General features: G+C 44.3%; 2 protein-coding genes across 6 annotated transcripts in view; one reads left to right on the forward strand and one right to left on the reverse strand.

Annotated features, from left to right (window-relative positions):
* The window catches only part of Sh3bgr (SH3 domain binding glutamate rich protein), a 34,974-nt gene extending 15,576 nt beyond the window's left edge, over window positions 1–19,398 (reverse strand). For both annotated transcript variants that reach the window (XM_074072630.1, XM_020161776.2), the window contains exons 1-3: window positions 19,154–19,398; window positions 12,262–12,447; window positions 7,965–8,045 (exon numbers count right to left, since the gene is read on the reverse strand). In XM_074072630.1, the coding sequence (XP_073928731.1) occupies window positions 7,965–8,045; window positions 12,262–12,447; window positions 19,154–19,366 (480 nt within the window). In that variant the 5' untranslated portion in view covers window positions 19,367–19,398. The remainder of the gene's footprint in view (window positions 1–7,964; window positions 8,046–12,261; window positions 12,448–19,153) is intronic.
* Window positions 19,399–24,387: 4,989 nt separating this feature from the next.
* Lca5l (lebercilin LCA5 like) overlaps window positions 24,388–26,131 on the forward strand; it is a 37,456-nt gene continuing 35,712 nt past the window's right edge. For 2 of the 4 annotated variants that reach the window (XM_074072627.1, XM_020161759.2), the window contains exons 1-2: window positions 24,388–24,587; window positions 25,984–26,049. The gene's annotated coding sequence lies outside the window, so the exon portion shown is untranslated. The remainder of the gene's footprint in view (window positions 24,588–25,983; window positions 26,050–26,131) is intronic. The other 2 variants (XM_074072629.1, XM_074072628.1) reach the window with 1 other exon arrangement.

Consider the following 26,131-nt stretch of genomic DNA (forward strand, 5'->3'; position numbering starts at 1 on the left):
TCATGACACTACTAAATAAGAACTAATTAGAGGATTAAGTGAATTGATGAGCCGTGATAATAGTTTTTGTTTCGAATACTGCTGGCATTGTTTTAATGTTCTATTTTCTGGATAAGTAGAGAAGCCTTTTGTTGTTCCTCACTGGCTTTTTACACATTGTGGCAATGTAAATTGACTCCGATTTTGTAAACAGAAATAACATATTTATAAATGACATCTTATTCTCTCTGCCTGACCACTTCAGGATTCAAAAACTGTTATTGAATCTATTTATTGAATTGAAATACATATATGTGTATATAAATATGTATATGTGTGTATATATATATATACTTTGTATGGCAACATAGCTATTTGCATACCTTAAATAAGAATCTGTCTTCCTTCTTGCCAGGGTGTGACTGCAGCGTTGTTTATCCAACCAAAGCCTTGCCTGGAGTGCATGTTAAGAGTGATGTTATTTAGTCGGCTATGGCCAGACGCCTTTAGAGAAGTAAGGTGGACATTAAGGAGTTCCTGGGAGGAGCTATGCTGGCCATCAGCCTGCTGCCGCTTTCCAAAGACATGGGAAATTTGCTAAAGGCAACCATGCTGCTCCTGGTGCTTCATGTCATTTCAGAAGCACAGATTTTCCACATAACTGTCAAGAGTGCCTATGTTTAGCTTGATGGAGATTAATTTTCCTTGCTGACACCTCTCCACAATGTTGTTGACGACAATATGACACTGCGTCAAGTCATATCGTTTCCATAAATCAAGCATCTGTCTTTCCAAGGATACTTGGAGTACTTTCCCCGGTGTGCTTGCATGAGTGCCTCAACCCAGCAACTCCGGCAGCACCGGGCACTGGAGGCCACAGCACAGCCTGCACCGCTAACTAGTGGGCTCGCGGCATACCGGTCATTCAGGCCCCTGGCACTTTGGGGTCCTCTCTGGGAGAAGAATCCAGATAAGCCATCCCTGTCCTCCACTTAAAGAGAGCTTCATGGAATACGAAAACACCTGAGCACAAATGAGGGCAGGATCTAAAACTGAAATCATTCGCAGTAACACAGATGGAGCTGGACATCATTACGTTAAGTGAGGTAAGCCAGGCACAAGACCCCAGTCGTACGTAGAATTTTTCAAAGTTGAAATCATAGGCATTGAGAGTAGAATAGCAGTTTCTGGGTCTGGGGGGAGGCAGGAAGGGAGGGAAAGATAGAGGATGACGAGTGGAACTCAGTTACAGTCAGACTGGAATAAGAAGTTCTGTTGTGCTACTGCAGGTAACAGTAAGACGACATACAGCAGAGACCGAAACAGATTTACATGTCTTAGTGTGGACGGATCTCAAAACAGGAGGTTTAAAAAAGGCAACAAACAGAAACCAATGTGTCACACTTACATTCAGCCTTCAGAAAAGCACTTAATATAACAAAGTGCCTCTCTGACTTTGGAATTTCAGCTAATTTGAGCTTCCAATTTCACTAGATGATTTTTTTGTTGCTGATTTGGCAGTACTGGGGTTTGAACTCAGGGCCTCATGCTTGCTAGGCAGGCGCTCCACCACTTGAGCCACTCCACCAGCCCTCCCTTCCAATTTCAGAGTTGAACACCTGCTATGAGTTACGCACTGCAATTGGCTCTGAGGATGTAAGTTCACTCCCGGATTGTGTCTTTCTCTAACAACCTTCTACATTGCGGTCACTCACAGGTTTTAGAAAACGTTAATCACTCTACACTAGCCTGTTCATCTGTTCTCACTGCTCAGAGAAGACGTCGTGGAAGATAGAATACATCTTATTGCCCTTGTCCTGCCGCAGGGGGACTCTGGGATCTACTGAGACCTCGAGCATCACCTCCCTGAATGGACCAATGTCACTGCCTCCACAGCTTATTCCACCTTTTCCTGGTGCCCTCACTGTCTTTGTCACTAGTTTAGCTTCTACTAGATCTTCTCGTATCAAGCAAGACTTCAATCATCTTAGTCTGTTTTCTACTGCTGTAACACAATAGCTGAACTGGGCCATTTATAACGAACGGAGGTTTATTTGGGCTTACAGTTTATAAGCTGAGAAATCCAAGAGCATAACATCGGCTCTTGCTCTATAACAAAACAGTCATACACGAGCTCACCCACTCCTGAAAGGCTGAAAAGCTATCTAATCACCTCTTCATACCCTTCCCTCACGCCGTGCTGCGACCAAAGCAGGGCCTAACACATGCTGGGCAAGCGCTCTACCACTGAGCTATATCCCCGGCCTCTAGTCACCTCTCAAAGACCCACCTCACAACACCACCACAGGGCAATCAAATTTCATGATGGATTTCAGAGGAGCCAAAGTTCAGCGGAGACCTGGTCTAAGGCCTGAGGTTGGTAAGTCCATACTCACAAAGACAGTTATTACATCTACCATAGGGGAACAACGTATACCTATCCCTCTGGACCACAAAATTCTTTCAGTCAACCACCCAGTGTTTGGCAGTATACACTCAAATAATTCTTTTTTTTTTGGTGGTACTGGGGGTTGAACTCAGGGCCTTGCACTTGGCTCCTAGGTTAGCATTCTACCACTTGAGCCACTTCACCAGTCCTCAAATAAATTTTCTTGAAAGAATCAATTATTAAACGACCATCAGGCACCCTTGACAATGCACAGTTCACATCTGCAACACACCGGGCATCAGTGGGTTCCACCTGCCTTTCTAAGGCTATGACAATAGACCTCTGTGTTATGAAGATGAGCTTCCCCTTTGAATTTAGAAAATAATACTGGGGAGGTGGGAGTGACATTTAAAGATAGGAAATTTATCCATTTTCCCCAAAAACAAATTCACCTACTGCCTTTTACCAATAGGCTTATCCGCTACTGACATTCAATTCTTACACTGGAGTTTGGGAGAGGGTACCTTCTCTAATTCTATCATGTCTTTGATATTTGATCTGTGAAAAATAATTTTCCTCAACAACCAGGGATGAATTACAGACTCTTGTTTTAAAGGTCAAAATGGATTGATCTTCTAGTATCAGTTTCAGAGAAAGCATTGCATGATAGTTACCTCTACATATCTTTTAATTTACGGTGGTCTTCAGGGTGGATGGCTTCGTTCTATAAACACACTTTCTTTGCGCATCAGGGCTTGGAGAGGGTGTTGGATGAATACACACCACGTGACTCCATCCATATGAAGCACTGAACTCAAATTCTAGGTCTTCAGCTTGTGAGCCTTGTGACCTAGAGAGGTCTACCTAAACATTTTCAGCTTCATAATTCACCTATCCATGTATCTTCCTTGGCATATATTAAGTGCTGGGCTGGTGGAGTGGCTCAAGTGGTAGAACTCCTGCGTAGCAAGTCTAAGGGCCTGAGTTCAAAAACCAGTACCACAATAACAACAGCAAAAAAAATAAATGCTATTATGTTAGTTTGTGGGAGGGGAGTGACTAGAATTCTATTTGGAGGCTCCTAGGTGTTATTTGTTGTTTCTTCTGTTGCTTAAAAAAAATTAATAAAACTTTCATGATGATTTTGAAAAAGAAAAAAATATCAAGTTACAGAACATTCCATAGCATGATAACAATTAGGCATTTAAAATACAAAAAATATGATGTTTTTCTTGTCTTGGAGATATATAGGAGATAGATATATAGGTGGGTGGATGGTCTGGTGAGTGGATGGACAAAGATAGATAGGTGGATGGATAGATAGAAAGACAGACAGATGGGTGGATGAATGGATAGATAGATGATAGGTAGATACATAATAAACAGATACTAAATTCATGATGCTGGTGGCCTCCAGGGAAACAGCAATGGGGAAGAGAACATTTGGTCTTACAGTTTCCCTGTGATGTTTGAATTCTTTACAGCAACTGAGGTGTCACATCTGTTCTGGAGAAGCACTCACTTGCACAGTTATTAAATGAGTCTCCAGTGTAGCAGCTGTTAACACAAATGTGCATTAGACTTAATTTTAAAAGTCTGCATACTGTGGGGTCTCAGGCAAATCTGAGATTTGTGGGTCTGGAGTATTTTAAACTGTCCAAAGATTGTGAGCAATCTTTTTTATTATACAAATAATAGTAATATTGAAGAGAAAATTAAACAAAATATATATACAAATAGTCACAGCAGCATTATTCAAAAAAGGCCTGAAAGTGGAAGCAACTCAAACATCTATCAGCTGGTGAGTATATAAATACAAGCTGGTGTGTCTACGCAATGTATAACAAGTCCTGACCCCTGCAACAACACTGACAGCCTGGACAACATGCCAAGTGAATGAAGCCAGTCACATTTATATGAAGTGGCCAGTAGAAGCAAAGCTACAGAGAAAGAAAGCACTGCAGTGGTTCCCTGGGGCTGGGGGACTAGTTGGATGGGAAAGTGACAGCTAAGGAGTCCATGAGGAAGGGAGCAGAGGGAGCCAGGGAACTGTAGCAAGTGGTGCTGAAGGAATTGCAAATTTCTCCATGGCGGTGGGGTGGGAGGACACTCATAAAATGATGCTGCCTGCCATTTTCTCTTGTCTTTCATGGGAAAATCCCCCATGCGTAGCCCCCCGCCCCCGCCCCACTTTTCGCCAGCAGCCCTCTTGGATCCCTGCAATATGCCTCTGTCACCACCACTCCTCAGAAACTACTTTTTTTGTGGCCACCAAGGATCTATCTCCATGTCACAAAGCAGTGGTCACTTTTCTGTGCTTGCCTGACAATCACTCAGCAGCATTCAACAAACAAAGCTCACCCTGTGTGGAGAGCACTCCTCCTGGGCTACCTTGACCCCACATGCTGCTGGACTTCCCCCTTCAAGACTCTGTGTTAGCCTCCTCTGCTGCTTTGTCCTCACCCTCTACCAACTTTAAGCCTGAAGCTTCCCCGCCCTCCACACCCCAGCCTGGATTCCTGCTGTCAACCCTCTTTGATTACTCAGTTTTATCCACTTCTTGTGACTTCAACTCCACCCAAACACTGGGGCTTCCTCTGTGCATCTCAACCAGACTTGAGTGAGATGCAGATCGACAGGCAATGCCTGTCTCTTCACTTAGCGGCCTTGTTCCATCTTAATATCCCCTGTAGACATATGGCCCTCCACCAGAGCAAGTTCTACACACAGTGGCTGTAATTGCTCATTCCTTCCCTCCCCACATTCAATCCATCAGCAAGTCTACAGGATTCCACCTCTAAATTGGTCCCTAACATCATCTGCTCCTCTCCTGTTCTATCCCCACAACCTAGCTAAGCCACCATGAAGTCTCATCTAGATGGCAATAGTAGTCTATGACCTCTTTTTTTTTTTTAGTGGGACTAGGATTTGAACTCAGGGCTTCATGCTTGCTAAGCAGGCTTTGCACCCTCTTTTATCCATTCATCCCATAGTAGGCACCATACTCATCTTCCTAAAACCTTAGCAATATTACCCTGTAACAAAGACAGTATCCAGAGCACTACAATGAGCTGTCCATCCACCTGCCACTCCCACCACCTATGGCACCCCAGCAACAGGGGCCTCACAACAGCTCTTAGTGTGAGGAGAATAAATGTGAGGGAAAATAAACAGCAGAAATAGCTTCGGAAATAAAAAAGCAGAAATGGTTTGGGGAACAAACAGCAGAAAAGACCCTGGGAATGAAAAGGGAGCAATGACAGAGGTGACTCCATTTTGGATGAGAGGGGCACTTTAAAAGCAGACATCTAATGAGGTGTGGGAAACAATGGACTTCTCAGAGAAATAACAAGCCTCTCACCAAAGTAGATGCAGCTACACAAAGTGGGTAATGGGCCACAAGGCCAGGATGAGTTGGACAAACTTGCAAGGCAGGACAAGATGACCAGCCCCTCCCAGAATGTCCACTTCAATAAGGAGAGGGACAGGCAGGTAGTCAGATTTAATGAGAAGTTGACCAGGTACTAACCAATCACAAAGATAGACTAGTTGGACCTCAGCCAGTTAAGGCTCTATATCATCTCCTAGAAGTCAGCCATCCTTTGGCTTGTCTCTCACTAAGTTCCACCCATCAGGGTGCTTTGCTATCCTTTCAGCAAACTTTGTGCTTGCTTTACTCTTAACTCCTGGTCCTGCGTCTTCAACCATCAACTATGCTAGGACACAAACCCAGGAACAGCGATCTGGTGTCATTAGGACCCTCCAGGCTCCTTCCTGAGGAAAATTGCACTTGCTTTTCTCTCTGCTTCACATGGTGTTTATCTAACCTGTCCTTCTCCTCATTTGGCACACAAATGACCTGGGTGTCCCCACCAAGAAATGTTTCCTACACACTAAGACCTAGCTCTTAAATGTAATGTATGTCTACACTAATATGATTCAGTTAAGCAAATCCTATCCCAAGTAAAAATATTAAATTTCATAAAATGGGCTTCAGCACTTTTTTAAAACTGCTAATAAAGTATGTGAGATATATAGTACTTAAGTTGACCCAAACCAAAATGGCATTTCATTAAAAGGGAAGACTTTTCCTTCAACAGAACCATTAACCAACTGCAAAACCTACACACAGCCCTTTGGAGAAAATGTAAGAGCAAGCCCTGAGTGTATTATCCAAAGCAGTGAGAAAGCTCAAAGGCTTATGAACGATTGTGTCCACACCCCTCCACAAACCTGCTTCTGTGGGGCACAGACTTCATTGCCACTCCTATTGTGACAATTGATTTGGACTCACTCGTTCCAAATCTCTCTTGAAATGTATCTGAGTACAAACAAGAAAATTAATATTTTAAAAAATGAATCTCACAAATGCAGGCTTATGTCTATGGAGAGTCGTGCGTGAGGGTCCTTGTGCAGGAAGGGATGCTGTGGGCAGTGTCAGAGGGAAGCAGGCGGTCCAATGAAACACCAGAGTTCATGGCATCAGCTTTATTAGCCTTACTCTGTTTAATTGTACATGATCAAAGATGAGACACACTGGAGGAAAAAGCCTCCTGAAATCTATCTTGTGCTTGAGCCTAGATCTTACATTTCCCCTTTTACCGGACTCACAAAGCCAAGCTCAGCTAATTTTTAAAAATTTTTTTTATTCATTTATTCACATGTGCATACATTGTTTGATCCATTCTTTCCCCCCACTTCCCCCCTCACTTCCAGGTAGAAACTGTTCTGCCCTTATCTCTAATTTTGCTGAAGAGAAGACATAAGCAATAATAAGAAAGACAAAGCGTTTTTGCTAGTTGAGATAAGGATAGCTACACAGGGAGATTCCTAGCATTGCTTCCATGCACAAGTGTGTTACAACCCAAGTTGATTCATCTCTACCTGACCTTTTCACTAGTTCCTCATCCCCTTTCCATTGAAGGGTCCCATTGACTTCTGTCACTTTAAGGTTTCTGCATTATCAGCTCATTTTAAATAGAAGCTATTAACCAAAGTCATGTGTGATTATGAAATTAAAATAGGCTGAAAGAGAAGTCAACTCATGGCAAAAATCACTTCGTAAACATGACCAAGGAGTTCATATCTTTACTATTTAATGAAGGTACTTGAAATTAGTAAGTGCAGTATTTCTTTTTGCTGCTGTTATTGTTTATGGCACTGGAGGTCAACCCCAGGGCCTCACACACGCTAAGCAAACGCTGTACAAATGAGCTACAGTCCCAGCCTTTCTATTTCTTAAGTACTATAAAATTAACTATAACATTGGGAAAACATAGCAAGAACATGAAAAGCATAACTTTGAAACATTTTTAGTAAAAGCTTTGTGCTATCTCTAATGTAGACAAATTAGCCAGACTGCAGAGTATACTGACGCCATGGCAGTGTCTGCTTTGCCAACAAAGATGTAAAAGCTGAAGTAATGCAGAAAGCGCCATGGCCCTGTAGGATGATTTGCAAATTCATGAAGCATCCCATGAATTTCGAAAGAATCATGCTAACTTAAAGATCATTATTTATTTACAGTGCTGTTTGTTGGTTCCTACTTTCATTTATTATCACCTGCACTGAACCACAACAGGCTATCCAAGCTTACCTTTGAGTCTGGAGGGGGAGCCAAACCAAGGAACGAATAAATAATATTCTCTTCTTTTGCAGAGAAGAAAGAGTCAAAATCCTTGAAACAAAGAAAGAGAATGTTTAAAGTCATTGCACACTTGTAAGCCCATATATTTGACTAAACTGATCCTTTCTATTTGGTAGTTATTAAATTAGAAGCTAACACAAAAGGTTATTCCAATTTGCTTTGTCAAAGAGGACTAAACCCAGGCCAAGCCTAGTGGTACCTGTCTGTAACCCCAGCCACCCAGGAGTGGAGGTAGGAGGATCACAGTCCAAGGCCAGATCGGGCAAAAGTGTGAGACCCTATCAAAACAAAGGCAAAAGGGGATTGGGCTGGGGCTTAAGTGGACAGCATTTGTCCAGCAAGCACGAGGCCCTTGTCCTTGGGAGTATCAACCCCCAAGTACCGCCAGCAAAACGACTTGCCATGAGCTTTACATTTCTCTCAATGCATTTTCATTGTGCCTGTCCATTGTGGTAAGAATTCACAACCACAACTGTTGATGCTCAGGACTGCTGACAAGACCCAAGTACCCTGAGCAAAGGACTTTCCCAAAAGTTCACATGTTTAACTAGATTAATTATAATTTGGCCTATAGTTTTGGACCCTGACAGGTCAAGACTGAAACCACACAGGATTTCCCTACTGTTACTCGGTAGCTCTGAGGCCCAGTCTCACCTCAGGCCACCCAGTACTAGGAGTTACAGCACCACGGAACACTTAGAAGATGGAGGACTTACCTGGGGCATGTCTTGGCAAAATGGTAAAAACTCTCCAGTGACCTGAGACTCGGGAGCAGGCTGAAATCTGAGGCTCCATCCCTACTAGGGTCAGGGTCAGGCGTGGGCAGATTCATCCCTGACCAATTCTCTCCGAGTATGGTTGTCAATGGCTTGGAATAGCTTTGTTTTCATCATTAAACATAAAATATATTCTACCAGACTACTTTGGTGCCATACCATCAGTCTTTGTCCCCAGGGCCATGATGCAATGTCAACACACTGCACAAAGGCTCATCGAAGAACAAGTTTGTCCCAGCTTGAACAGGTCAACACTAGTCAATTCAGTCACAGTGTTGCCCACCCTACTGTTAGTGTGCTCTAAGAGGCCACAGTTGGAAGGAATATTCTAATATTTCCTATACTGTATAAAGAACCCTTGCTGATGGGGGTGATCTAACCAATGTACAATGTAAGCCTATTTGGAATAATCACAATGAATCCCCCCGTACAATGAATATATCCTAATAAAGATGGGGAAAAAGAACCCTTGCACATCACAAGGAAAAGCAAGGTCTCAGTAGGCAAATGTACCAACAATATACAGAAGAGAACAAGTAATTAAGACATATGAAGAACCAATCACTCTCACTAGGATTAAAGCCACAGTGAGTTATCATTGCCCATGTAATCAGGTTCCCAAAAACCTGCTAATGTGGTAGAAGTGTGAAATACTGAAAACCCTTACCCACTCCTGGCAGGAGCACAGTTAGTAGAATCACCTAAGAAAACGCTTTGTATTATCTAATAAAGCTAAACTTGCCCATAGCTACCACCGAACAATTCCACTTCTACTTACAGGACCAAGACAAACTCAAATGTCACCAGAGACACTAGCCTCTCTTCTGAATGACCAAGTCCCCTTTGCTATGCTCAGGCTCGGATTCTGGGCACTTCAGCCATTATCTGGACTAACATGCACAGATTCCAACTTGTCATCAACAGATATGTCTGCTACTTCCAGAGGTAATCTTCTACCAGGCGGGTAACATGGCCTTGACCTGCCTGGCTTCCCATCTGGTGCCCCCTTTCTCTGTCTAACAGTTGTCTACCCTGGCTCTTGGGATAATATCTTCATCTGCCCTGCATAGAACAGCAAGAGTTCAACCTGGCAGGAGTGTGATGATACTCAGGACTCCCCTGACATCTGATTCCCCCACTGCGCTGGGGCAGAGAAACACGCTGTTCCAAAACACAGGGAACTAGCCACCCCCTAACTCAGCTGATGCAAATGTAAGTGGTGCAGCCACAATAGGGTCCATTGCCAATAAGTATGTATGAAAATGTGACCTGCATATGTACTTTAACTCAGCACCTGCTCTAGGAACTTATCTACACATATACACTGGTGCTAGACAGAAAGGCATGTAAATCTAAAGATGGTTCCTGCAAAATTGTCTTAACAGTGAGGGCTGAAGACAACTTGAGAGCTCTCGACCAGACAGCTCCTCAGACACAAGCAGCCATTAAAATGAGGCACACTGCAGCTGTGAGTGGACCAGGATGCAATTTTGTTCACTGAACAAAACAAAGTGTATGTTGTACACTCCCATTTTAAGTGATATTCAGTTGTAAATAGACTCAGAAAGCTCTGGAACACCAAACAAGAAGTTGCTAACATTGGTTGGCTCAGAGCAAGATAATGTGCGGGACCAGCACAAAATGAAAAAGAAGGGCCCTTGGTTCGAAAATGGCTAAGAATTTCAAGTCATGGTAGCAGAGTATTGAACCACGTACAGCAGGCCCCAAGAGAAATCCCAGATGGTAGCCCCGCACCAGCGTGGTTCAGGGGAAGACAGCTTGAGTAACAGGGTCAGAAATGGAAGGGGAACCAGGTGCCAGTGGTTCAAGCCTGTAATCTTAGCTACTTGGGAGGCTGAGATGGGGAGGTTGGTGGTTAAAAGCTAACGCAGGCAAATAGTTCATGAAATAACCACAGAAAAATGGACTGGAGGTGTGGCTCAAATCGTAGAGCACCTACTTTGCAAGCTCAAAGTCCCAAGTTCAAACCCCAGTACCACCAAAAATAAAAGAGAAAAGAAAACCTACACCAAAGAATCAGTCCTATTTCAATGCCTATTGTCACAGGGAGGCCATGGGAGACACACAGACACAGAGAGAACCCCATGTGAATACCAAAGCAGCGTCTGGAGTGATACTTCAACAAGCCAGGGACTGGTGGGAAACCTGGAATCTGGAAGGAGGCCTGGAAGAGACCCTCAAAGCCTCCAGAAGGAACCAACCCAGCACCAACATCTCCATGTCAAACCTCTGGCCTCTAGAACTGTGGGAGAATAAGTTTCAGTAGTTTAAAGCCTCTGTGTTTGTGGTACTTTGTTACAGCAGCCCCAAGAAAATAATCTAAGACCGAACAAGTAACAAATCATACTTCAAACCACAATTTGAAAAGCTTTTCTGAAAAGAGCTCCAAGAACTGTACCATATTGGTTACAACTCCTCAACTCTGCAATGGAGTGAACTTGACCACAGGCAATCAGTAAATAAATTCTTGTGGATGTTCACCAACAAAACCTTATTTACTAAAAGTGACAATGGGAAGATTTGGCCGTCACCTTCTTGAAAGACAGGTGCTTCAGAGGAAAAACATAATAAGGAAGAAAATCTACACCAAAGAAGCAGCAGTTCTGTGTGACAAGAGAAGACCTGGCTTCAGATGGCTGCACTGGTTCCAGCTCCCGGAAGCAGCACACACTAGTTGACTGAGACCTCATTCCCCCATCTGAGAAATGGCCTAGATGGTTCAGGTACGGATAATTTTCAGTTCTCATTCAAAACACCTTCGTTTTGTTTTGTTTTTTTCTAATGGCTCTTTTCAACAATTTGATTCATTAAGCACAATCTGCAAGCTCTAAACAAAAAGGTGATTTTGTGTTGACATTAACTATTGAATATATAAGGGCCAGAGGCTCAAGTAGTAGAGCGTCTCTCCAGCAAGCACGAGGCTCTGAGTTCAATCCCCAGTACTGCCAATAATGTAAAATACAAAAAAAAAAATTATGAAATAAAATTTGTTACAACAAAATGTCCAGAGCAGTTTTTAAACTAATTAGGTAAACTCACATGAATTTACGTCGTATCAATATTAAGACTGCACTTCTGCAGATCAGTCTTTACAAAACTGATAACTTACCATGTGTCCAGGGAATGCATGGGTACACACTAAGCAAGGTTACATACAATTCCTTCCTGACTAAATGCAATATTTTTTAAACAAGTGACCTTGTTAGGAAACTAAAATAATCTAAAACACTCTGCATCATCATGGATTTGCTCTCAGCATTTTCTAAATCCTAAGTATTGATTATTCACAATGGACCTACCACCCGGCCATCGGACAGTAGAAACAAATCATGACGGGCAGTTGAGAACAATTTCAAGTGCTGTCGCAAAATTAATCCGGCTTGAAAATCTTCTGATAGACATACAATTACTGTAGATCCAGAGAATTTTCTACAAAACCAAATACTCACCCCACAATACTGCTCCTCATTGAAGATCTGGGGAGGCAAAGGGATCCCATTCTGAGGCTTCTTCTCTCCAGGCACGTTCTCTCTCATCCACCTCCTGTTCTCTTCATCTCCAGCTATATCTAACTCCTTGAAGTCGATTTTATTAGCTTCCAGAAAGCCCACCACTTCTTGCTGTTTCTTCCTAATCTGGTTGAGAGTAATTGTTAGGTTGTTTCTGGGAAAATGTTTGGCTGACGTCTATACACATTAAATCCTTGCTCTAGCTAGAGCATACAGCATAAATAACTTCATGAAGGAAACAATAAAATCACACCTAAAATTGTCACATCTCCGATTCTAAAATTAATTATCAATGATCAACAGAGTGACTGTTCAAATTGTGAGATTTCAAGATTGCCAATGCTTAAAACACTGTAAAGCCAGCCTAACTGATATGGAGATGGTCTCCTGTCCCATTTATGGTCTTTAAAATACTCTGAATTCAAAGCTTTCCTAGCTCCAAACAGTAAACATGAATTAGTGAGGAAAAGAAGAGATTGGGAGAAGAGGAAGAAAAACAGAGGAAATAGAAGCCTTACTGTGAAATGCAAACACCAAGCATATCCATACTAAAATGCATCTCCTTCACAGTTATGGAAATGGGACTCAAAGTAGCTTTCTAACTCGGGAATCTGTGTACCTTCCATGTGGAGATTACTGGAAGGCAGAGGAAAAGGGTAGAAAAGGCTGGTGGGTGTTTCTTCCAGCACACAGAAGGGTAACACAGTAAAGTATCCCTTTCCTCCCACAGATTCTTCTTTCCTGCCACACTGGATGGCTCTCGTGCAGGAGTACAGTGCAGCCACACCTAGGAGAGAGGGCCGAGCCCCCTTTTCTCTACCTGTGGTTCACGTGCAATGCCTGTGTCGAGGGACTGCAATCTCTCATTACTGGTATCATCTGCAAAGCTTAGAGCTCCTTCCCCATAAACTATTACAACCAGTTTCTCTCTCAGTGGTTTACACCCAGAAATGTGCGATGACATCTTTTACAAACTGGTAAAGAAATTGTAGTATTCTGTGGACCCTATTTTAAGGACCCCAGGAAGAAAATTGCAGAAAGTGTAATCCATCAATAGAGAGTTGACTCTCTACTCTGCATAAGACATCACGCCAGGCTCTTCAGGTGAAAAGATTCTTATTTGGGTGAAAAAAGGCATGAAACTAATTTGTACAATAGAGACACAGAACACACTAAGATTATAATAAAAAAATGACTAGGATACTCATTTTTATAAGTAAGACTACAATGTTAAATAAGTACTTTATTTGACATGAAAATACCTAATATCTGAGTTTTTTTTAAGTTAGGAAGAGAAAAATGTCTCATAATGAAGACAAGTCATTAAAAATGTTTCAAATGGCAAAAGGGCCCCTTATCCATGAGACTTGTTTATCAGCAGAAGGACAAACATTGAGGCTTCAAAATGAAGGCTATAAAAGATACAGGCCCATCACAAACATACTGTCTAGACTCAAATCATCTTTGGGCTAAACCCAAATCTTTCCTTTTTTATAGATCTGCATACAAAAAAAACCAACTATTTTCTTCATTCTTGCCAAAATCAATGACTCTATCATTGTGGATGAGGTGCTTCTTCTATGGACGTTTAAGTCCTGGAATCAAACCACTGTCCAAGGCAAATTATATAAAAGATTATAAAATAATTTGTGTATATAATTTGTTTGGGGTAGTAATTTTATTTAACACATAGTACAGCTGGGCGCTGGTGGCTCACACCTATAATCCTAGCTACGTGGAAGGCAGAGATCAGGAGGATCACGGTTCAAAGCCAGCCTGGGCAAATAGTTCACAAGGTCCTATCTCAAAAATATCCATCATAAAAAAAAGGGCTGGCAGAGTGGCTCAAGATGTAGGCCCTAAGTTCAAACTCCAGTACCATACATACAAAAAAAGTATAGTATATATGTAACATAAGTTAATATTAAATAATTTTTAGTTTTTAATTAAATACATGCAAATTATGTATACACATATATAAATGGAAATAACACATTTAATTTTTAATTGAGATTTCTACCTTGCACATAAGAAACACGTTGAAACTAAAAGCATTAGATCAATAAACTAAAGGCTGCTTTTGGCTACAACACAAAACTTACAGTAAATAAGATTTAGGCTAAGTCATGCATTTCAGTTTGGGACAAGCATGGAAAAAAATTTTTACAGGGGTTTAATGATAGCATTTTCCTTAACTCCCAGCATAAGGACTCTGGTAACCCCAGAGTGCTCCCCTATAAGAATCAGGGGAGTGTCTGTGTGCTTCCCTCCTCCCTCCCTCCCTCTGCTGGGATTTCCTACTCTGCACAGAAATCACTCCAAATCCACAGCTTCAGACTGCACTTTTGAATATTGCAAAATCCCATCGGACCTCGTCATAGATCGTTGGACCAAATTATTATCTTAGTCACCCTCTCTGTACATCCTTTCCTAGTAGTCCATATCACTTGTGCTGGTTTATGAATTACTTATTCCCTTAGGTATTTTCAGAGATAACTTTGTCATTTCATTCAGTAGAGATGTCTTCATTTAAGGCAGGTTCACTTTTAATGAAATATTCAGAAAATGACCTCTTTTTTTCTGTCCACACCCCAGTCTGTCCTTCCTCCAAATCCCTTCTCAAACGCCTCTTAGACATAGTCAGCCTGGGAGGCAACCAGCCTAGGCCAGGCCACCTTACCAACACTGAGGTGAGGTGGTGAGGGGCTTGGATTTTATCCACAATTTCTGAATAGGTGAAAACATTGCCCAATGTCTTGGCTTCTGCTTCTCTCAGAAAGGCAAAGGGACTGTGAAAACGAAAGGGTAACCATGCTCACTGTGGGTCTTGAACCTCCAGGTAAGTTAAGTGACTACCAGATGCATGACACTGTATCAAGTGCTGTTTCTCAGCTCCACCCCCAACCCCCAAAAAAGAAAAAAGAAGACCTGATTGCCAGAACTTCCCAAACACCATTAAAACCCGGCTCCAGGGCTGATTGTGCACTTGAGTTGTACTGGGCTGGCAGCCCGCGGAGAAGGAAGGGTCTTAGGGTCATGCCCTAAGGAGAGAAGAGTGAGAAGAGCACATGAGCTCACCTGGCTGGCACTGCCTCCTTTGCTGGACCCTACAGTCCACCCTACAGTGTGCCCCTCTCCCAAAGTCCTCCCCTGGGTCAGTCCCTGATCAACAAGCCCCACTGGACCTCCCAAAGTGCTGCTCTTCTCCACCAGGTGTCCTGGCCTGACACAGGAAGTCTCAAACCTTAGAGGGCACCTCCCCTTTATGGCCTCAAGAGGAAGGACATGCCCAGCACCCCAAGAGTTCTCACCAAAACCTGCTCCCTCTCTCCCTTTGCCCCCTCTCCACCCTCTCCAGGGGGCCATGGGTCTGTCCTGGGTAGCAGCTCTGCAGGACCTGAGCACACCTGGGATCTGGGTCATTGTTTAGAGCCTTTGGGACCTCAGTGGAGGCAGAGCTCCTGTTCCACCCTGTTACTTTCACTCATAAGAAAAGCTTATTCTCTGTCCTGGAGTCACCCTGCCACTGTTAATCACTCTAAAGTGCCTGAGTGACCTGACAGCAGCACCTTTACTGACACTCACTTGGCACCTCCAGTCTATTGTCTTGTACAGTTCGGAGCTTTTCCAACTGAGGTCACCACAGTGCAGTACTAAACACGCTGCATGTGAGTCACACATGCAGATGACCTTCCCTTCTGTCCCAGTTCAGAAGGTTGCTCTCAGAGCAAGGGCTCTGATCTTCAATGGCCTCAGCCACAGAACGGATATGACACACCATCCTGGAGGGGGCAGCAGTGAGAACTGAAGATGAGGATGCACAGAAAAGCATTTTGTGCCACAAGTTGAGAACTTCATTGCCAGGCACCCATTATTTCATTGTCACACTGGTAGTCCAGGTAGGTGATTTGGAAAGGCAAGGGTTTGGGGTTTTTTTTTTTCTTTTTCTTTTTCTCTTTTTTTTCTTCCTTTCTTTCTGTCTGTCGAGACAGTTCTTGCTGGCCTGCTCTCCTACCTCCACCTCTTCAGTGCTGGTATTACAAGTGTGTACCACCACACCTGGCCTACCAAGTACAAGTTCTTGTCACCATTTTAAAATAACAACAATGAGGCTCCAATAAACTACTGAATCTCCCAAGATTGACATTCAGATCAGTTTAATCCAAGAGTCATGCTTTTCTCACCATTTATTTTTCTATACAGAGCCTTGAACTCAGGGCCTCAAGCTTGCTAGGCAAGCTCTCTATCACTTCAGCCATGCCTCCAGCCCTTCCCACCATATTTACACTATCAGTCTAGATGAGAAGCCCAGGAGCACCCCGAGGGTCTGCCTTAAAGACCATTCATGGTTCCTGGGGCTGCGCATCTTACAGACAGTGAGGATTGTTCTTCTCCCTGCTCCCGTGCTCCACTGCAGCAATGACTTTGAGACAGGAGGGTTGTATGAGAAGACACCCATCTTCTCCACTCCCCAGGGTTCCAGAACATGGTAGAAGTGTCACAGCTCTTTGGAGTCAACTGTTAAAACAGAACTAATAGCCACAGCACATATTCAAAGAGATTTGAGGTCTGTTTTCCTTTTTCAGTCATTCCATTCATCCAACAGCAGTCAGAATGGTCTCGGTGACTAGGCATGAGGAAGAATTCACTTCTGAAACACGTGGACTGGAGAAGTAAATAGTGACAGCTGTGCAGAACGCCCAGCCTACATGCAGTGTGAGCACAGCAGCTGCTCGAGGGTCTCCTGCCAAGAAGCTTTGGGGTAAAACTCCACACCCATGAAAACACATCAGCGTGTACACTGGGGCAGGAGAATAAGCTCTGTCTTTACTGAAAAACAGAAATTCTTCCACTTATTGGGTTTGGACCAGACTTCTGACTCGAAATGATCACAGACCTATATGTATTGGATATTATTAGCTGATATTCCTAGTAACTGATCAGCTAACAACTAGTTGGTATTAACATTAACTGGTAATGATCAAAATTATGTAGCAACTCACATTAACTGACGGTGGCCAGATGTGGACGTTTCTTGTGCACTGATGAAGCACCTGACCCCCGCCGGGCTCCTCTCGGAGCGCGTTACTTCAGAAGTCCTCATGACAACGCTATGAGATGGATACTATTCTTATCCTCATTTACAGACAAGGAAATTGAGGCTTAGCAAGGTGAAATGCCTTTCCCAAGGTCACACGATTCCAAGTGGCACTGAAACCTTTGCCTAGGGAACCAGAACTGACTTGGCTTCCAAGATTCTGGAATGAATGGCGGTTCTCCAGGTCCTCCAAGGCTAACTAAATGATGCTCCCAAACTCCAAGAGTATAACCTAAGCAATCCATACATTTATTCTGTCTTCTGAAGAATACATGCAGCCATGCAGACCAGGTCTTGCCATGTCTGGAGAATCCACTAGAAAGGGTAAAGGATTTTGCCATTGACATTAGCATATTTAAAGCCCGCTGAGAAGTCATTTTCCTCAAAACATTTTTCATCTAAATAACCCAAAAATGTACTCAAGGGCTGGGGATACAGCTCAGGGGTGTTTAGCTAGCATGGATGAGGTCCTGCAGTTGAACCCCAGCACTGCAGAAACAAACAAAAATGTCCTCATTATACATCAAACGAAAAGTTTCTGCAGCCATCAACAGCCATGAAAGATTAACCTGTGGAATCTTTACTCATCTTTTTCTGTTAACCTGGTCCACACAGAATTAAAACAGTCACTACTGGGCTATCATTACTGGACCCACAAGTTCTTTTCCTCTCACCCTCTCTGGAAATCCCATGAACTTTCGGGGCTGGAGAGGTGGCCCTTAGCAAGCTGCTCTGGGGGCTGACACCCAGCCAGCAGCCTACTTAGGGGATCATCTCTGCTGAGTGACTGGAAATCCCAGCTGCAACCTGAGATCATCCGGGAGCCAGATATAAAAGGAAACAGCCCCCTCTCTGTCTCTAACTCTTGGGATTAACAGACTCTTTTCTTTCCATAGCCTCCAAATTGCTGCTAAAATGCTGCTCAAAACATCATCGTTCCCAGACAGACACTGCAGATTCAAGCCTGATACCAAAGCCTGAATCATTTCCAAGGACAGATGAGTCAGCGTGTTACCCTCATAGACCGCACACAGGACGGAGGCCCACATTGGCAGTGGGTGGTCTCCAGGACAAAGCAATGGTACAGAGGTTGGCTTTTTTTCTTCCTATTTTTGGACTGCTGGAATTCCTAGAGCGTTTAAAACTGTGGCCTCAGAAACGTTTGCTCTTGTCATTGTGACATTGTTTCCCTTAAATAAGGGTATTACACTTACTAACTTTACTCTTTCTGCACGCTTACATCACAAATACAATTATTACAACCAACAAGTCATTTTAGCTGTCTGGTTCATCACAGGAGTACACAAAGTGTCATTTATTTCCAACTTTAAATTAGTCTAAGTCTTGCATAATGAATGGCAGAAACACTCAAAAAAAAAAAAGCCCATGGTTCTATTTTATATACATATATATAATATGTATTATATATATATATATGTATATAAAATGACAACACAACTCAAATCACATCTAAAACTCCAGCATCAAGCACTCCTTCCACAAAGCCCCTTTCATACCACCTGTCTGGATTACACATTTTTACACACTTTTTTCAACACTATGAAAACAAATGCAGAAAGCCAAGAGTGCACATGCTCACTGCGGAGTGCAGTTGACTTACACACAAAAAGTAATTCAAAGCCAAGGCCTGGCCATCCGGCTCCTCTACTTCTAACTCTGAGTTACCCAGAAAACAGTACAGGAACAAAGCCCCAGACCCCACCAGACACCTACCGCTATGGACCCAGAAGATGTGGCAACAAATACTTTGATAACCATTTTGATTGTCGGGAAGAGGGCTCCCCCCAACACACCCCTGTCAGGGAACACGTCGCTAGACAAATCCTGACAGTGACGCGGAGGAGCAAGTGCCAGGTCGGAGCTGGCGGCAGCCCAGGGCTCCACTTCTGCCCCTCCCCTCCAATTTAGAGAGGAGCAGACAGGCATTTTGGGTTTCCCCCTCCATTGGCCTGGGAATATTTGAGGATCTGTCAAGAAAATATTTGATTGGTTGATAAAAGCAGCCACTGCACCCTTTCCCTTATCACTTTAAAAGCCTGACAACAGTCCCTAAAAGGCCAGGCTGCATGGCGCACCAATCAGAGACTCATGGAGAGATGCCTGGGGGCAAAGAGAGGAGGAGAAAAGCAGCAAGGGAGGAGTTCTGTGGGGCTGCCAGAGAGCCCAGAAATGCCACGTTGGTCCAGGAGGAGGCCGGCTTTTGGCAAACAAACTGGAAGGGTCAGAATAGCCACAGAGGCCTTTAAATAAAGAGAAGCTTCATTGTTTTAAAGTGTTCTGGCAGATTATTTAAAAATTCAATGAGCTGTCAGACAAAAGAAATCCTCCTATGAACAGCCTGTTTCCAGCTTTCTCCTCTACCACCTGTTGGACTGGGTAGATTCGAGGGCATCTCAGCTGAGGCAGGGAAATAGCACTAGCTTGCCAGTGTTGTTTCATTTTTAAATTTTTTATTAGCATGAGTTAATGTACAAAGGGGTTTCATTGTGATATTTACATACATGCATAATAATGCACTTTAATCACATTCACCCACTCTGTCTTCACTATTTTAAAGACTTTGGGAAGAAAAATAATAAGTGATCTGTTTATAACAGGCCCTATACCATCTTATTTACATAGGGAATTTCAATTTTGTTAAAAATCAGAACACAAACACTAGTAAAGAAGCCCAAATGCTAGCCACTCAAACTCTTCTAATGGGTTTCAAAATCAAGGTCGAGGGTGTTAGGGGCAAAGCCTGGCTTTCAGGAAGCACCAGGGAAATATTTTCTTCTCTTTCTCCCCCTCCCTTTTTTTAAAAGTTCCCTGCTGAGTGGGGATTGGCTTCCCACACCTGCCAGTACTCAGGAGGCTGAGGCAGGAGGATCAGGAGTTCTAGGTCAGCCTGGGCTACACAGCCAGACCCCATCACAAAAAAAAAAAAAAAAAAAAAAAAAACCTACCCCCTGCTACTCATCACGAAACAGGAAGGGTCCTCATTGGCCTGTGTACCTGCTCCCTTCATCACAACCCTAGAGGCTCTGAGGCCTGCTCCCTTCCTCCTCGGGTAAGTGCCTGTGTTGGGAAAGGACACTGCTCCCTGATTTAACTTTGGGCTTTAACATGAAGTTACCTATCCCCAAAAGTAGGTCCTTCATGAAGATGATTGATGGATTCTCCAAACTTAAGTCTCTAGAATTAGACATTTCATTTTAAGACCCATGAAAGATTACAGATCACTGTTACTTTTATTCTTTGTGTTTTCAAATTTTCTACAGTAAACACATACTCGTTTTTTCCACATACACACAATATATGTATGTACATATTTTTTCACACCTTAAAGTCTGCCACATGTGTGTGCTGTTTTCCTCCAAGCATTACTTAAGAAAGCAATAAACTAGGTCTGTTTCCTTATGGTCATGTAAATTAGCAACATAAACTACAACCTTCTCTAGAGAACACACATCCTGTTCATCTAGGATGAAAACTGCCTTCAATTTCCTACTAAAGTAATACATATTATTTTTTGCTGTTGGCCATGTGCCAGATCTGCTCCAGGTGCCTTACATGAATCCCTACTAATCTACACAACCCTGCACTGGGTTCCGACTCCAGTGAAGACATAGATCTAGACACAATGGGGACAGAACATAGTATATCCAAGATCTGACCCCAGTCTGGCTCTCTCAACACCATGCTGTTACATGCCTATTTGAAAGTGTTGTAGGCCAGTGTCGAGGGTCCTTGCCTTCACAAGCCAGGGAACCGGCGCGTGAAGCAGCTGATTGATATGTGAGCCCAAGCCAGTATACAAAGTAGGATTTATTAGAGAGAAAGGAAAGGCTGAGCTAGAGCATTGCAGCAGAGCTCGGAAACCGGTGGCTCCCTGGTCAGGTAAAGGCTGGGGTTTTTATGGACGTTTTAACTCTGGGTTGGGTGGGCTCTTTTCATGGCTGTGGATTAGAGGGCTTTCTTAGATGAACTGGTTTGTTTGCCCCTTACTGGGGTGGGGGTGGGGGGGAGGAACAATCTTGAGAGCATTTTGCTCATCAGCCCTGTGGCAGACCTATCAGACCCATATCTCCTCTTTAGGATGCAGAAATGCAGATTTACACCTCCTTCTCAGGATGCAGGAATGCAGATTTATAACTCTTCAGGACACAGGGATCATAGTGCTGTCCATGGGGGGATGGGATACTCACCCATCTGTCTTAGGTCTCCAGACCCAACAATGCCATAGAAGCTCCTAAGATGCTGCTCTCAAATTCCCAGTGCTCCCTTTTCTCATGATGAATTCATTTTTAGAAGTTTCTCCTTTTGCCAGACACCAGTGGCACACACCTACAATCTTAGCTTCTTGGGAGGTGGAGCTCAGGAGGATCTTGGTTCGAGAACAGCCAAGACAAAAAGTTCATGAGACCCTATCTCAACAATGGTACATGCCGTGGGGCTTAGTGGTGTGCAGTCATCCCAGCTACTCAGGAAGCATAAATAGGAGGGTCAATGTCTGGGCTAACATAAGCAAAAAAAAAAAAAGACCCTGTCTCAAAATTAACCAGGGCAAAAAGCACTGGAGGTGTGGCTTATGTGGTAGGGTACCTGCCTAGAAAGCTCCAGGCCACGAATTCAATACTCATTTCACATCTCTAGTCATGCTGTTTAAGTCAAATAACAACATTTCTTGATACAACCTAATTTTGATTATTAAATTATGAGGTATTTGCTACAAGCTTCACAGAGGTGCTCGATGATCTTACCATAAGTGATACCAGAAATTATGTTTTGACTTACAAAGCTTTATGGGCAATGATAAATAAAGGTATATGTTATTATTACATAGCGTGATGGATCTTAATAAATGTAGTGGGTTGAATAACGTTCCACCACAACCTCTGCGTGTAACCTAATCTGGAAGTAGGTCTTTGCAGATGTAACCAGGTGAGGATCTTGTGATGAGTCATCATGATGGGTGGTCGTGTAAGGAGAAGGCACAGAGAAAGAACACGACGTGAGAACGGAGGTATAACAAGTACTTACAAACTGCTTTTGCTAAAAGCACTGACTTAGACCAAAGGGTGACTAAAACCTAATCATCCATGCCTACATGTCATATCTGTCTTTGCTCTCAGCCATCCTCTCCACAGTCACCTTGCAGCTACCTTGGAACCCAGGAAGGATAGGCCTGATCCACAACAATTTGAAACCGCCCCCAGACAACGATGCCTTTCCCCGACCCCTTGTTGGGATTTTGCCTTTGCAAAGCAGGAGCTCTATCACTTGAGCCACACCTCCAGTCCATTTTGCCCTGGTTATTTTGCAGATGAGGTCTCACAATCTACTTGCCCAGTCTGGCCTCCAACTTTGATCCTCCCGATCTCAGACTCCCAAGTAGCTAGGATGACAGCACCCAGCTGAACAGTTCCTTTCTTATCATGGCCCTTGCTGCCTGACCATCCTGAGATGATGACCAACCAGACCACACCTGTGAGCAGGACCTTTTAATAATTATGCATACCTCTCATACCCTGCCCCAATTCTTTCTCTACTTAAACCTAAAGCTTATCTGTACCACAAAGATAGGCTGAGGTGCTGACTCTGTTCTTCCTGTGATGTGCCCAGCAGCATAATAAATCTCTTTCCTCTACCCTTCACCACTACTCAGCTCTTTATTTAGTATATTGGAGCAAGTGACCAGACCTGGCATGTGGAACCCCTGGGATTGGGCTGTGGCTTAAAACTCCCGGTTGCACAGACAGAAACTCTGCCATAAACCAAGGAATACCAGGAAAGAACCACCAAAAAAGTGGAAAAGGAGAGAAACAGATTCTCCTAGCATTCAGAGGGAGCATGGATTTGCAGCCATGGACTTGGTGATAATACTTTATGAACATATTCTGGCCTCCAGGATCGTCAGATTACAACAGCATCTCCAGGAAACTAGCACGGAGAAACAAAGGCACAGGTATCACATGGCAGGATGGAGATGAGTCATGGTAACTTCAAGGCCATTGCTTCAGCCATGAACCCAGGGTCCTCTTCCTCACCCATAACACACCCAGAGAACAAAACGTCAAAAGCAGAAGTGTGCCTCTAACTGAAACCCTTGGGAGGATGAGGCTGTTTCGGGAAGAATGTCGGACCAGGGAGAACAAGACTCAAACCCAGGTGGTTGTAGGAAAGGAAGATTTATTATGCTAGCAGGCCAGCACCTGGATCTCTCCAAAATGGCACTGCCCCGAAGCTCAAGGCTGGGGGGTTTCTATGCCTCAGAATGCGGAAGCAAGCAAGCGGGAAGGACAAAAGCAGACGTGGCGGTTAGCCTCTCCATGGGAGGTTACAACCATCACACCAGCACGCCTGTGAAACGGGCCCAGCCGGGGAAGGAGCTTGCCTTCAGATCTCTCCCTGGGTTTCTTTATCAAGGCCAAAAGATCACGAGTTTGAGGCCAGCCTGGGTTAAAGCCCAGGCAAGAACCTGTCTCAAAACACTGAGAAGTGAATACAACTAAAGACGGCCAATTTTTGACAGTTCAATGGACAGCCATAAAAAAATCAACTACCCTGCCATCATCTGGGTGATTTTCAGTTATTTGTCCTTGCCTGTACATCTCTAAATGCTCTATGCCAAACATATTCTGTGCTCAGATACTGTTTTATCAAAAAAAAAAAAAAAAAAAACCCATCTGTATTAAAAGAAGCTAAGAGGGACACTCTGCTCCCGGTCCACACCCATCCCAGAAGAGGCCCAGAGCGTCCATGGCCTGAAGCAGCGACGTAGCACCAACTTCGCATCGAAAACCGGAAGTACGAGGAACTTCCGGTCCACGACACGCTAGGCGCCCGCGGGCTGCCAACGCGCATGCGCGCGCCGGCCAGTCCCAGAAGGCCCCCCCGCGTGGTTTCTATGGCAACGCAGTCATTACTCCCCCCTCCCTCCCTTCCCCCTCCCCCGCCCCCAGGTCTAGGGGTGGCGCAGTTGCAGGAACCTAGCGGAGCAGGTCACGGCCCGTCGCCGCGTCCGCCGCGCCATCCTGGACCGAAGCCGCCTGCTAAACTCTTTCTGGGCTTCTGTCGTCGCCCGGCTTTTCGGCCCGCGCCTCGCTCGCAGCTCAGCCGGTAACGTAGCCGGGACGGCCGCCGTCGGTTCTGCGATGCGCCGCTGGTGAGGGCCGCTCCCCTGCCCGGGAAATGCGGCTCCCCGCTCGGCACACGGGGCGGCCGGAACCGCCGCCTGGACGCTGGGGGCCGCCGGGGCCCTGGCGGCGTCCGAGGCTCGCACCTTCAGTTTTCCATCCGTCCACCTGCTGCTTTGCCCTGGTTTGGTTTTCCCTTCTGCTGCTCAGCCCCAGAGAACCCAGTGTTTTGAACGTCCTCTCGGAGCCAGGCGGTGGTGGCTCACGCCTGTAATCCTAGCTGTTTGGGAGGCTGAGATGAGGAGGATTGAGGTTCGAGGGCAGCCCGAGCAAATAGTTCGTTGGTGCCCGTGTCCAAAATAACCAGAGCAAAATGAACTGGCGATGCGGCTCAAGCAGTAGAGCGCCGGCTTTGCAAGCGCAAATTCCACTCCCGCCAAAACACAAGTTCTTGATATTTGACCTCCCCCAACTCAGCCTTGGGGCTCTTTGTCCCCATTTCCCCCAGAGTGCTTTTAAATTTTCTTGTCACACGTATGCCAACAGTTAACTTGTTTCAGGCCGGTTTTTCCCGGCTGCACCCGACCTTCAACTTGTTCTCTGTTTACACTCCCTAAAAAGGGTTTTTCAAGTGTCATGGACTCAAGGCCTGTCTTAATGTCAGTGAGTCCCGAATGTCCATGCCCGTCCCTGAACACCAGACCTGTGGACTCAGTAGCATATGTCTTGGCACAGAGTCCAGGGCAGCCTGTTCCTGCCGTGCTCTTTATCCGCCCCCGTAGTGGGAACGCCATTCTTTCAGTTGCTCTGGGGGCCTTCCTTGACTCAGTGTGTCAGCACATCCTTCAAAATGTACCCAAAAATAGAGTCACAGTTCTTCCATTTCTCTCAAGTCCCTGTCACTCCCCTGGTGCCTGGATTATTTCAGTAGCCCCCTCATGGTTCCCTGCTGGTGCCCTTCCTCTCACTGGTCATGCAACTTTCCTTCCCTGTGTTCTCTTACATGAGTAAGTTCAAAATGAACTTTTATGAATTTTACATTTCCCACAAATAAGACTTTTTAGTACACATTTTGAGAATTTCACCTTTTAGAACAAGTAGACAAGACTACATGAAGAAGCATACTAGCTGGTGGAAAGGCTCAAGGGATAGAGCACCTGCCTAGTAAGCATAAAGCCCTGAGTTCAAGCGCAGTAGCACCAAAAAAAAAAAAATCATACTATTAACAAATAGCTAAAATTGAGAGATGCCTTTAGCGTTCTTGGATATAAACAGGATAGCATCCCTGGAACAGAACTATGTCAAGAGTTTTAAAACAGACTGTAGGGAAGAACAAAAGAATCCAGAGCCACCTTCCAGGTGAGGAAAGGGAGTCTTATAAGAATTTAAGCTCTGTTCCTTACTGTTTCCTTTTTTATTTTTTAGAGAAGCACCAAAAGAGGCAAATTGAAATGGACACAAATGATCATCCCTGTGCTGATCATTTTGACCGTAAGTACCTAGGTACTGAAACCCCAGCCACTTATGGAATAACACGCAGTCAGTCCCTGCCTTCAAGGGGCTAATGGCTCAT

The sequence above is a fragment of the Castor canadensis genome, chromosome 5 (assembly GCF_047511655.1).
Source record: "Castor canadensis chromosome 5, mCasCan1.hap1v2, whole genome shotgun sequence".
Taxonomy (NCBI): Eukaryota; Metazoa; Chordata; class Mammalia; order Rodentia; family Castoridae; genus Castor; species Castor canadensis.